Genomic DNA, 12137 nt, shown 5'->3' on the forward strand with positions numbered 1-12137 from the left:
ATTACTACTTATAAAACTCTGCGCTAAGTTGAATGAAGTCTGTTGAATGAAAGTCTGTCTCGCCGTCCTCTGTCTTCGTCAATGTCAACTTAGCGCAGAGTTTTATAAGTAAAAAGTTTTTACCGTGAGAGAAAGTGCCACTGGGCTCTATGCTTGCAGCAAGCATTGTTGGCAATAACGTTCAGCTATACGCCTCGAGCGCGGCCTGTAGGGGCACCACTGATGTCCTCCTAGCGGCCCGTTTCGAAAGCAGGCGCGGGAGTCGCCGTCGCGCTCCGCACTGTCGCCGCTGCTTTTGCGGCATGTTCACGACTGAGATTTAGCGTTTGCGAGCGTTGGAAATCTATGTTTATGTTGAGCAGTCACTCTGTTCGCAAATGGGGTGTGTTTACGAGAGTGTAAATGTTTCTGACACGATCTCAGTGTGGTATATTCGGTCTGTATAAGCGCCAGGTGTGTGTGACAGGCCAGCATCGCGGAACCGGCGTATCATGGAGCCGACTGTAGTTACACTGCCCCGAATTTACTAGCAGTGTCTCCGTAACCACCGGTTCCTCAGATGTTCATGCTACGGCTGTACACTACAATGTAGCGCTTACATATTCAGCGGAACACTGATACCTGACTGCACGCCAGTCACGTTTGCCAATATCATACCTCATATATTGATCCCCACCATTTACAAGCCAGTGTGTGTTAATTTCGGGAATGTTAAACGTAAATACGACGGATAATGCAGAATTACACTCGGGGATCACCACACGACAAAGAGTCGTCTTGTTGTGAGGTGAGCGCCCGCAAACATTCATCTGCTACGTATAACGTCTGCGAGCAGCGCGCAGACGGGGTTTGGATATAATCGGCGTCCGCGACTAAACGCTTCTTCGAAATATCGTCACATGGCACAGGGAGCCTGCAGAATAAAAGAGAAACGGAAATCAGATGGCCTTATCATATACCACATTCTTCCAACGACACCTTTCATCGCTTGTGAACTGCCTACCCCCTATACTTCCAAAAATGCATCCGCCGAACGATCAGCTGTTCGTTGAAGCCGAAAAACAAAACGACAGTGAACGCGAGGTTTGTGTGTGTGATTACTAAAACATCCATTGCTTGATTCCGCTCTGTATTTGTACACAGCGTCCCCCTCCCCCCCCCCCCCCCCCCCCCCCCTCAATATGTCTCGCAATATAGCAGTGAATTTCGCGTATTGTTGGTCTGGTGAGCCCTACCTGGCTCAAGTTTCGACGAACGTGTTTAGCATGTCAGAAGCTTCACTGTGTTTTTTTTTTCGTTTCCGTTAGAGCTATTATGTTTCTTCCGCACTTGCACAGCATGTATTTTTCCGTGGTTTCATATTAGATTGCCTTGGTTCTTTCTATAAGGCATGTGTGGGCACATATTTAACGAAGTACAGGCTTGGAATATACTTAACATTTTCGCATGGTTTATATTCTTATAAAAGGCATAATTTATTGTCCGGGATTGGTTTATCACATCCCCGAAACATATTTTTCTGCGACGTATATATTCGAAATGAAGCCGCATTCGTTGTCCACGCTGCAAAATGAAGCCAACCTCTCCCTGTGCAGTATCAGGTCTAAACGAGGCGACAGTAGAATTCATTTGTGCCTGACGTATTCGGAGGTGACAGGAGTGATACGCTGCTACCGTCACCGACGCCCGGAAGAGCGGCGACGATGCGCGCAGAACCGCGTCCCCGCGGGTGGCTCTTGCAGGCGATCGCGTGCTCTACGAAGACGCAGCTGCCTTTTAAGTGACCTAAACGTACTCTTTTCTTATAGACGTCATCATAACAATTTTTTTAGGGCGCCGAAAGGCGAAAAGAAGCGAAACAGAACCAAAACACTGCACGAGCCCCTATCAGCCACGCAGCGCAAATCCCGTCAACGCCGCGGAGAAGCAGCGGCAGGCGGCGCAGCGATCGCGAAGCTCGAGGCGTATATGAGGCAGATGAGATCAAGAAGTGTGCGGGGATAAATTGGTTGCAGTTAGCACAGGACCAGGATAGTTGGAGATCTATGGGAGAGGCCTTTGCCCTGCAGTGGGCATAGTTATGATGATGACGATGATGATGACGATGACGACGGCAACTATTGGGATTGTGATTATGATGATATCAGCTGGATACGGCTGCTGGGCAGTATTCATTGCTTTACCTGCAGCCTGACAGTTGTGCATGGTTAAAAGAAGCGATGCGGCCATTGTTGGCCGTCCAAGCAGCTGTGTGGCCTGTTGGTTGCACTGCCTGTCAAACTGGTTACTGATTTTTCACGGTGTTGTGGTAGAGGACGTGTTATGTTGCTGGGCTTGAGCCTGCAGTTTAAATCCCCATGTCGTGGGTAAAATACAAATGCGCGTGTGTGTGCAACGTTTGGCAGCAGTTGCAAGAATGCTGGGCAGTGTGAATGGGCCAGTGGCACTCCAGTCTGAAGAGGCTCGTGGGGCAGATGCTAGCTTCAGTGTGTAGAAACCATGTTGGAACTTCTGAACTGGCTATTTGTAGCATTATGTGCTTAGCAAGTTCGAGAGCAGTGACCGTAGGCAAAGCAGGGCACCGTTTTAGGTGAATGTTGGTTGCTGTTTCCTGGCGCTGAAGCTGTCGTAAGTTTAGCTCACGGGTCAAGTGTTTTCTCTTGCTGTGTTGTTTGAGGGCGTTAAAGCTTACATTGTGATGCCATTGAATGCTGCTTCTGAGCATTTGTAGGAGTGTATTTTCCTTTGTGTAATGTTTGGCATCTGTGCAGTGTAAAGGGCATGTGTGGGAAATGGAACACAAAACTGGCGTACTTGTGTGATGTTTGCCCTGTCACAGGGTGTTTCTGCTAGTTGACTTCATTTTCACTCTGAGCTATACTGCAATGTCATTACTAGCGTAAATAATACAAGGACGAACCAAAAACCGTATCCAGACACTGTGGTTCATTTGTGTTCAGCCTGAGCCTATTTTTGCTTCAGGAAGGATGTTGGTATCCAACTTGCTAGAATTTTTTCATGTCTGCTTTGTTCAGCTAGCATCACTTACCCATGTTTTTTGCAGCCTGCCCTGTGCACGAGCTTTAGAAAGAAGATGCTAGAGTTTTTCTTTTTTTTTCCATATTTTCCGATTTCATACTAGCCATGCAGTTACCATTGTCCCACGGGAGTTGTTTTGTTGTGTGGGCAAACACTGCTCCTCCTTTGCGGCTCGTGCAGACTGGCTTGGGCTTCCAGCCAGCTTCCTTGTCGTCTCTGCAATCAACACCGACCAGAAGGGCCTTGTATACTTTGTTCGCATCTTGTAACCCCTTGTATGTGACACTTCTAGTGAAGTGCAACAATTGCCCGCAGAGATGCTTGTAGATGAAGTACAGTAGCTGGCCGATTTTTCTGACCTGGAGTGAATTGAAAAATAGTCCGAATGAAAGAGCAGTCCGAAAAAATCTGTGAGGCACAAAAACAAACTTTATTTCATTAAACAGCATCGAAGAAGTCGCAAGTGGTTCCATGCCTCAAATTCCTCCTTTGTGTGATGTTGCTTATAAGTCAGTGTCACCTGGTACTTAAAAAAAGGGGTGTCTAAAAAAAACCAGCTACATATGACCCGTTTCCAACTTTCGAGATTGCTTCCGCTGCAGACTACATGCATAATTATGGCCTCCAAGTTTGTTACCCCTGCGGGAGTCAAGCCAATCCCCATCTAATCTGAAGCTAGCCAGGTCGCTTAGGATTAGAAATGGCCTTGTCCTGATGTCGCACCGTGGCTCTGTCTTGGAAAATGTTGTCCAGAAAATCGAACTTTTGGCTTTATTTTGTCTGAAATATCCGTTGTCCATATACATTACTCCTATGGGACAACTGGTGCTTCCTTGGGACATTGTGGTATATCGAGCAAGTCCGAATTTTTTGAGTTTCAAGAAACGGTTGGCTACTGTATTCCCGCTTGCATTTTTGGTGGGCAATCAGGGGGATGGACAGAGTTGGTTCCTTTATTTTGCCTGCTCAGAGTAGCTCTGAGCACCTCCAAGCAGCTCCGTAGTTTATTTGCCCATAGAACGTCTATGGCGGGAGCAGTTTTGGGCTGCTTGAAGCTGCTCAGAGTTGCTTTGAGCAGGCAAAAAAAGGACACCTAGTGCAAGATGGCTGATCGTTCACAGTCCCCTCCTGCCCTGGTGGTGTGCAGGTGCTGTCCCTGTGGGGTCGCCTGTGGGACGGGTGCGGGGGTGGGGCGGCAGCGGCAGGGGAGCTGGTGCCCTGCCTGGTAGGGCCCCTGGTGCGCATGACCCTGGTGCGGGAGGCGGAGCTGCGCAGGGCCATGCTGCCCCTCTTCTACGACCTGCTCGACCGGGACCTGCCCAGGGTGAGAGGGGCAGTGGAGGGAGCTCTCTCTCTCTCTCTTTCTCTTTTTATTAGAGTTGAGGTAGTGGGCCTCTTCGATTTTCCACTTCTGGCTCCCCGCGGGCTGCCCGCGGGTAGCCCGAGGATTCCCCGAAGCCATAGGGATACACGGGAAAATCGAATGTTGGACTGCTTCTCGGGGAGTCCGCGGGGAGTCCGCGGTGAGCCCGAGACTGTAAATCGAAGAGGCCCAGTGAGGGTCTGCGGACTCCTGGTTCAGTGCTGAGCTGTTTCTCTTGTCATTTACGCGGAATTTTGAACATGCCTCACAACGGTGCGCATTGTTTTAGGGGAAAAGCCCTTTAGGGGCTGGGGCTGTTGGCGTCTCCTGCCTTCGTCATAATCATCTCATGTAGTCACGGTACTAAAAAAACACAGGGACACTCGTTTACGCCTCACGCTAGAGTGCTTCGTGCTTCAAAGACACGAGACGTTTACAGCCACACTGTATACCTCTACCCCCCAACAGTTTCATTTCCGTTGGCAAAAATGCCAAGAATACCACTGCATGCTTCGCCCCTCCCCAGGTTTCACGTTAGTGGAGATGGTCCGGGATTTTTTTTTTTTTTTTAGCTCTTCTAACAATGGAGTGATCAAGAAAAGAGAGGGTGCTGTGACACCAATGTGGTGTGTGCTTGTCTGGGCAACTCCTCTGACTGTGTTGGCAAAGTCTCCTGTGTGCTCACGTTGGTACACTTGCAAAGCACTATGCCAGTCCATTTCACGGCTTTGCCGTGACGCAGCACTCCACGACAAAACTTTGTGTGACAGATAAAGTAGCTGGGGTAAATGGTAATGAGACAAGGTCATCTGGTGAATTTGGAGGCCTGAAATGGTGCATGTAAAGGTGATCGACCCTGTGCAGGTGGAAGCCGAGCTCATGGAGCAGCTGGACAAGCTGGTCACTGCCGGCAGGGGAGATGAGCAGTACCGGCAGCTCTTCACCTCCATGTGAGTGAGCGGGGTGGGTGTTCACTCCGGGGGCACTGTTTGAAAGGACGCTCGCTCACATAAGGGCTGGACTATGGATGTGCTTCAGTCGGTGTTCCATATGTATGGCCCTTGCTATGTTCCTGTAATTGCCATTTCTTAGTTCTCATTTTTGAGTGCGTTTTTCATATGTAATGGAGAAAAGACAATTGTTTGTTTGCGTGTGTCTGTGTCTTCTGGACTGCAGTTGTGGCGGTCCACTCTCATTTGCAGTTTTGGTGGTGGTGGTGTTGCTGCTTCTGTTGCCGAACGGTGTCAAACTCTAGGAGAACTGTTTCCTCTTTAGATGTGAATGAGTGGTCCTTCCAAGCACTTACAATGTAATTCATGATTTTGTAACCATGTCCAATATTGTGAATGCACCCGCCGCTGTGGTTCAGGGGCTAAGGCGTTGCGCTGCTGAGCACGAAGTCACGGGTTTGATTCCCGGCCGCAGAGGTCGCTTTTCTGATGTAGGCAAAAAGCAAAAACGCCCGTGGGATCGAGATTTCGGCACACATTAAAGATCCCCAGGTGGTCGAAATTAATCCAGAGCCCTTCACTACAGCGCGCCTCATCGCCTGCGTTGTGTCGGCGCGTTAAACCCTACAATCAATCAATATTGTGAATGCTTTTTTTGTATGTCTTCAGTTTTGTTTGCTTTTTTTTTTTCATTTTGTTTTTGTTTTCATCCCAATATTTAACATGCTTCGACCTACATAATCTGTTGATTAGTCAGTTAATGTCATGCTGCTCCCATTTGGATGGTGGAGCATGTCTTTGGTCTGTCTCATTAGTGCATAAGTGCACTTGGGAAGTGCCTGTAACATTGCATTCATACATTTAGAACCTGCAGGGCTTTGCCTCCAAGGGAGGAGATTGGCATGCAGTATGAGAGGAATACTACATCAGGTGTTCTATTTATTCACACGTGAAAAAAAATTGGCCACGTATCTGCTTGCTCGAATGCAAATGTCAGGGGAAGAGAATAACTGCTTCTGCCACGCAACCCCTTCTCAGCTCTCCGCTCCAACCCACCACACTTTTCTTGTCTCCACTTGCTCATCTCCCAGTGAAGCCAAGGCAGGTTGATTCAATGCAGTTCAATTTTCCCGCCTTCACACTACTCATTTGAAATGTTTTGGAATGGTGCTTTTTTTTTTTTTTTTGCTTTATCTTTTGTTCCTTGTTCTTTGTGGAACAGCGTAAGCATGCGAGCTCTGTTCTCTTTCTTCTTGCTCTTATCTCACACAAGCTGGAGCCTTTCTGCACCAATTTATTTTTTTTCTTCCCACTTGCTGTTGTAAAAACCAACGCAACATGTATTCTTAACTAGCAGACTCGGGGACTACTGGATCAGTGCTTATATTGGGCCTCAAATGCACCTGAAGTTTTATTTGTGCTAAATGGTGAAGACGTGTATGATTAACACCAGTTGCTGTGCAATTTGGAGCGGTTCTGCCTATGCAAGCTTTTTTTTTTTTTGGCAAATTGTTTTAACTGCTGGCCATCAGGCTTTAATGGAGGGACAGACAGACAGACACTTTAAAAAATCCTATTGCAGCTCACAAAGTGGTATGAGGCATGTTTATAAGGTACTACTCAGAAGTATGCAAAGTCCTGCCGTCTCTTTTTGGGCCTTCCTTGATGCCTTGTTTGGCTTGTGAGCATATTACTGGCATTGTTTGTGAGATCCTAATTGTGGAGGTGTGCGCAACTTTTCAGGTTGCTGGAAGAGGTGGAGAGCCGGAACCCTGAGTGGAAAGAGAGCGGCATCCGCTTCGTCCACTCCGTGGGCCGCCTGCTGGATCGGCTGCTGGACTACAGGTGGGACCCCATTGCTTCGGCTGGGAGAAAACGCCCAGCCTCACACGTTGAACTTGTCATTTTTGCAACCTGACAACAGACCACTCGAATTAAGCCCCTAAACTTGCGGGATAACCTTCGGAAGAGTTGTTATTTCGGATGTTCATATGATGCTCAGTAGGCAATTAGTGCACCATCTTTTTTTGTTGTTTTTTTTTTTTTTTTTTTTTTTGTGTTCATGAAAGTGTGTCAGCACTGAAAAGTGTTTTTTTTTTTTTCTTTCTTTAAGCTATTTTTGTGTCACTTGATTTCAAAAAAGGAAATTTTCAGCAAAGCTTAGTGCATGGAGAGGTATTTATAAAAAGGCCCCACAGTAAACTGGTATACATTTTTCGAGCAGTCTGTACAGCAGAATACATAAGCATTACTAGAAGCGATGTCATTAAGACTGCCACTTCTGTTACACCGTTTGGTCAGTCATGCAGTGACCTAACACAAAAATTTAACAGTGGGATCTTCTGTGTGATGCAGTGCGTTAAGGGGGCACATTGGTCTTAAACCGAAAAACATCATTTTTTACTGTTACGATGTTAACAATTGGAGGACATATGTAGTTTTCATTCTTACTGTAGATATAAAATTTGTTTTTGTGTAAAACGACTACATTGAAATTTATTTGGATTTTTATATTTGGTTTTCTGACAGCTTTTGTAATAATACTGCTGGAGTGATGCAGCTGAACAAGGCGCCAGTGAACAGTGCACAAATCAAGGAGTGCAATAAAGCGGTAACCACACGCACGCGCCCGCGCGCTCGATACCACACGCGTTCTCGTGTCTACGTGCCCAAGCGCTTGACGAGGGCAAGGGCACGCAGCCACACTGAGGTGACGGAGGCGCGTGAGCATGCTCCGCCCTGCGCTTGACGGGACCGCCTTGTCGATATGGCCCAACTGTACAGCTCCCAACTCTGTTGCACTGTCATCGTAACACACACAAACGTCAGCTTTTCGTCTTACAGCAGAGCAACATTACCTTTAACGCCAGCTTCGGACTAAAACACAACAGCATCGCCGCGTCGCTAGGCACACACGACGGCGGAAAGCCATGTTTGCTTCCGGCTGATGGGCGACGAAGTTTGTTCGCGTGCGTTGTTATTCGCCGATGGTGTATTTTGCTGGTGCGACACGGAGGAAGAGCATACATCTAATAAACCTTTGCGGCTAATGAAGCAACTACGCCGATTTATCACAACGAGGAGACGGGAACTTTGAAGCAGCGATGTTGTCGGCTGCGGCCACCGGCGGATTCACCCGCGGCCGCCGCAGCCCGCGCGGCCCGGGAAACGCAAGCGCGTCGAGCGGCGGCTCTGATTGGTGCCAGCCGGTAGGCGCGCAGGTAAGCGCGCGAAATATCTGGCCAAGCCAGGTCTTCGAGAATGCGACACGCTTCGCCAGGCGCGCCTGTCTTCGGCCGGTGCAAGGTAGCGCGTGAACGCGCGAGTGCGTAAAATCTAGCGCGCAGGCGCGTGCATGTGGTTACTGCTTAAGACTAACTTCGTCATTCCATCTGGTCTGTAGCAGAAGTTACGACCGTTTAAAGTTTGGGCTTGGAAGGTGGGAACCAGAAAAACCGGTTTTGCCTTCCAAGCCCACACTTCAAACGGTCCATCTACCACTCATTCACAAACTGTTTGACCTTTTACGGGGCAACCCTTTGGAACACTGAATGAGGTATGCAGTGAAGATGGTTGGGTTCAAGGACAGGCCTACTTCAAACTTGTACCGCGTGACCACTTTGCGTTTCACTGAGGCGTTTGCTTTCAGAAAAGTAAACTACAGTGTAGACCGCTTATAACGTATGTCGCGGGAGCCGCAAAAATCCGCACTATAAGCGGTACCGCACTATAACCAAAACGTGCGCGAATTCAACCAAATCGCCACCTACCTCTCAAGTCATCCTAAATTTTTTATCACCTAAACGCACAGCGCCTAAAAACGAAGGAAGGGTCTTTATTTCGTATTATTTTTAACATCAGCCGCTGCTACCGGGTCTCACACATTGCAAAAGCGCAGTCTTACAAACGGCGAGTGCGGCTTTACCTTCCGTTGTGTTTGTGTTTTGAAAGACCATGGCTGCGTTTTTTGCGTCTATGAAGATGCCGCAGGACATGATAAAAAAGGCCAGCGGGATTTTTTTTTTTTTGACCCCACCTTGCGTTCACGATGCCGAAGGCGGCTGCTTATCAGCGCAACGTACTGGTGGTGGAAATCTTCGCGCGGCTCGCTTGTTCGGGAAGAGCGGTGGCTTATCTGCACAACGTTCTAAAGCGTGAACCGCATGGAGCGATTTCTCGCGAAAACGTGCAGCGCACGCCGCAAGCGCGGCGACACCGGCGCGTAAACTGACGTAATGTGTGCGGCGCGGTAAGAGGCGGCAACATGGCGTCGGCACTGGCCGTGAAGCGGTGCAGGGAGCTCCAGCGAGCACTTCTAACCGCTCGCTGAAATGCCGCACGAGGCGCAAGCGACGATACTCATGCAAGAAAAGAGCTGATAATGTGACCGCAAAGTGGAATATAGACTGCCATCCACGCTGCTTGTGAAAGCGCCCATCAAAAAATACCGCGGCGGTAAGCCTAAACTAAAGTCCCTTCATCTGATCGAGGGACTTTAGCCTGAACACCTTTGGCGCGGCTAGCCGGCTCGGAGCGCTTCGAATCTCCCGCCATTAGGTGCGCGTCTTTCCATTGGTGCAAGTCGTCAGGCTCCTCCCACTGCCACGCGAAGAAGCCACCGTGAGCGCGGAATCGTAGACGTGAGCATGAAAAAACGCACACGCAACGCCGATGTGCGAAAACGGGCCATGCGGTTCACGATTAATAGAAATAACTTGCCACGCGCGGACGGGGAGCCGGTCGCTATCTTCCGAGGTGCATCAAGCAAGGACAGCTGTGGTTATCACGTACGCACGAACTAAAGGGTGCCTATTTTTTGCTTCTGTGTCGAAGTTAGAGAGCAAGGGGTGCGCACTGCGTCAGATGGCCGATTTCATAATTTCTTTTTTTCTTTTGCTACCCTAAAACGATGCCCCCTGCGCCGATCAATGAGCAGACCCGCCGAAAAACCGCACTATAAACGGTATGGTGCTTCGGCCAACCGCATTTTAAGCGGTATGCTTATGCATTGAGTTCTATGGGAGCCAAACCGGTGGTCACGAAAACCCGCGTTATATCCGGTCCCGCACTATAAGCGGTTACGTTATAAATGGTCTACACTGTACACGGAGAGCATGTTTTCTAGGAGCAGAATTTTTTGGGCTCCTTTTCTGTCGTGGGACCACAGTACAGAACACGTATGAAAAAAATGGGGGCAAATTGCGTACTAGCATGTTGGAATACTTGTGTCCACTTGTGAATATGAGACTCGTTAGGCTTAAATTGCAGACAGGACGTTGTGCCACTGCCTTTTCCTTTCTCTACCTCATCGCCTGCAGGAGTGTCATGGAGGGATCGGAGAACCGGGACAAGCGCATGAGCTGCATTGTGAACCTGCTGGTGAGGCCCCTCCTCTGTTCGTCTTGCGTGCATACCCCAAAAACAGTGTTGTCATCGTAGCTGATGGGTGCATTTGACGGGGGCTTTTCTGTTGGCAGTGTTCTCACCAAGCTGCTCAGGAAGCTAGTACAGCGCATTTAAAGAGGCCATACAAAAAAAATACAAGGGTGTTTTTTGTTCCCGAAAGATTTTGTTTTTATAGTGTCCCCAGCGCTTGTCCGGAAGCATACGATGCTTTATTCTTTGCGAAATTAATCAGTTTAAGTTAAAATTTTGATTCTCTTGCCAAATCGTGTGTTTTCATGACGTCTGCAGTGACATCATAAGAACGGCTTTTCAAGCTGAAACGTGGTGTGAAGTGGAGATTGGTTTACCGCATATTTGTGCCTGGCTTGTTTTTGCTCAGGGAGAAAGTAATCGTTTCGCGAAACATGGTGCTCGCTCGACAAATACGGTCCCGTAAGACACCATTGCTTGCGCCAATTGGCCAGTGTCGTGTAAGACAACTCCAAAGCGGCGGACTGCTGTGCAGCTAAAACAAGCGCAGTGCGCACAGTACCAACAGCAGCTCGCGTTGGTACTCGTATGTTTACGTGTGCTTTCATAACTTCCACTGTATGTCCCACCATTCTTACGGCTTTAAAAATAATGTGCCCTAAATTTAAGCGCGGATAGCTTGTTCCCCAACCTTATAAGCTCTGCCTAATTTGCGTTTGCTTTTGCTGGCCTAAGCCAATCGCAGAGCTGGCGTGTATGACATCATAGGTTCTGTTGAGGGAAATGAGTTGGTGGGTCGTATGGCCATTCCCTTTTTTCCTAATTATATAGCTTATTTGAGTGAAGTTTACGTGAAGAATGGTGTCAGTATGATGCTAACGAGGAGGCAATCTTTCGAATGAGGCAAACTTGTGTTTTCTCTTCATGGCCTCGTTAAGTATTTAGCAATGCCAAAAGGGCAGTTGTCTCACGCAGCCACCCGCGCTCAGTGGCATTGGTATAGTCCCTGGAAATTAGGCTATTCTGCCATCCAAGGCCATCAGCGGGCTTTTTTTCATGATGAAAGCCTCGGGCAGAACAGCGCACTTATCGAGTGCAGCATTGTGTCAGTGTACGGGCCCTTTTTTGCTACTGAGGCATCTTTTTTTTTTAAACTAAATTGTTGTTTAGATAGCTTTCCCATCATTAATATTTTATTGCGTACTTTCTTGGGTCGGAATAAATTTGTTTAGAAATTTTTAAACTGAAAACAGTTCTGTGCACGCCTCTGATCATCTGCTCACCAGTGCAGACGACCACAGCTGCAAGCGGCGTGCGAGCAGACAACGCCAATTTTTCACTTTCACTGGCTAGAGAAAAGGAATCAGGCCAGAAAAACTAAGAAAAAAAACTAGTTTTACAATAAGAAT

At 48.2% G+C, this 12137-nt stretch overlaps 1 protein-coding gene across 1 annotated transcript in view; it reads left to right on the top strand.

Annotated features, from left to right (window-relative positions):
- Spg (dedicator of cytokinesis spg) overlaps window positions 1–12137 on the top strand; it is a 126566-nt gene that overhangs the window by 59786 nt on the left and 54643 nt on the right. The window contains exons 21-24 of the mRNA XM_077695583.1: window positions 4187–4363; window positions 5267–5352; window positions 7096–7197; window positions 10671–10731. Of these exons, the coding sequence (XP_077551709.1) occupies window positions 4187–4363; window positions 5267–5352; window positions 7096–7197; window positions 10671–10731 (426 nt within the window). The remainder of the gene's footprint in view (window positions 1–4186; window positions 4364–5266; window positions 5353–7095; window positions 7198–10670; window positions 10732–12137) is intronic.

This window comes from Haemaphysalis longicornis, unplaced genomic scaffold (assembly GCF_048455015.1).
Source record: "Haemaphysalis longicornis isolate Haplotype H1 unplaced genomic scaffold, Haemaphysalis longicornis Haplotype H1 scaffold_15, whole genome shotgun sequence".
Lineage (NCBI taxonomy): Eukaryota > Metazoa > Arthropoda > Arachnida > Ixodida > Ixodidae > Haemaphysalis > Haemaphysalis longicornis.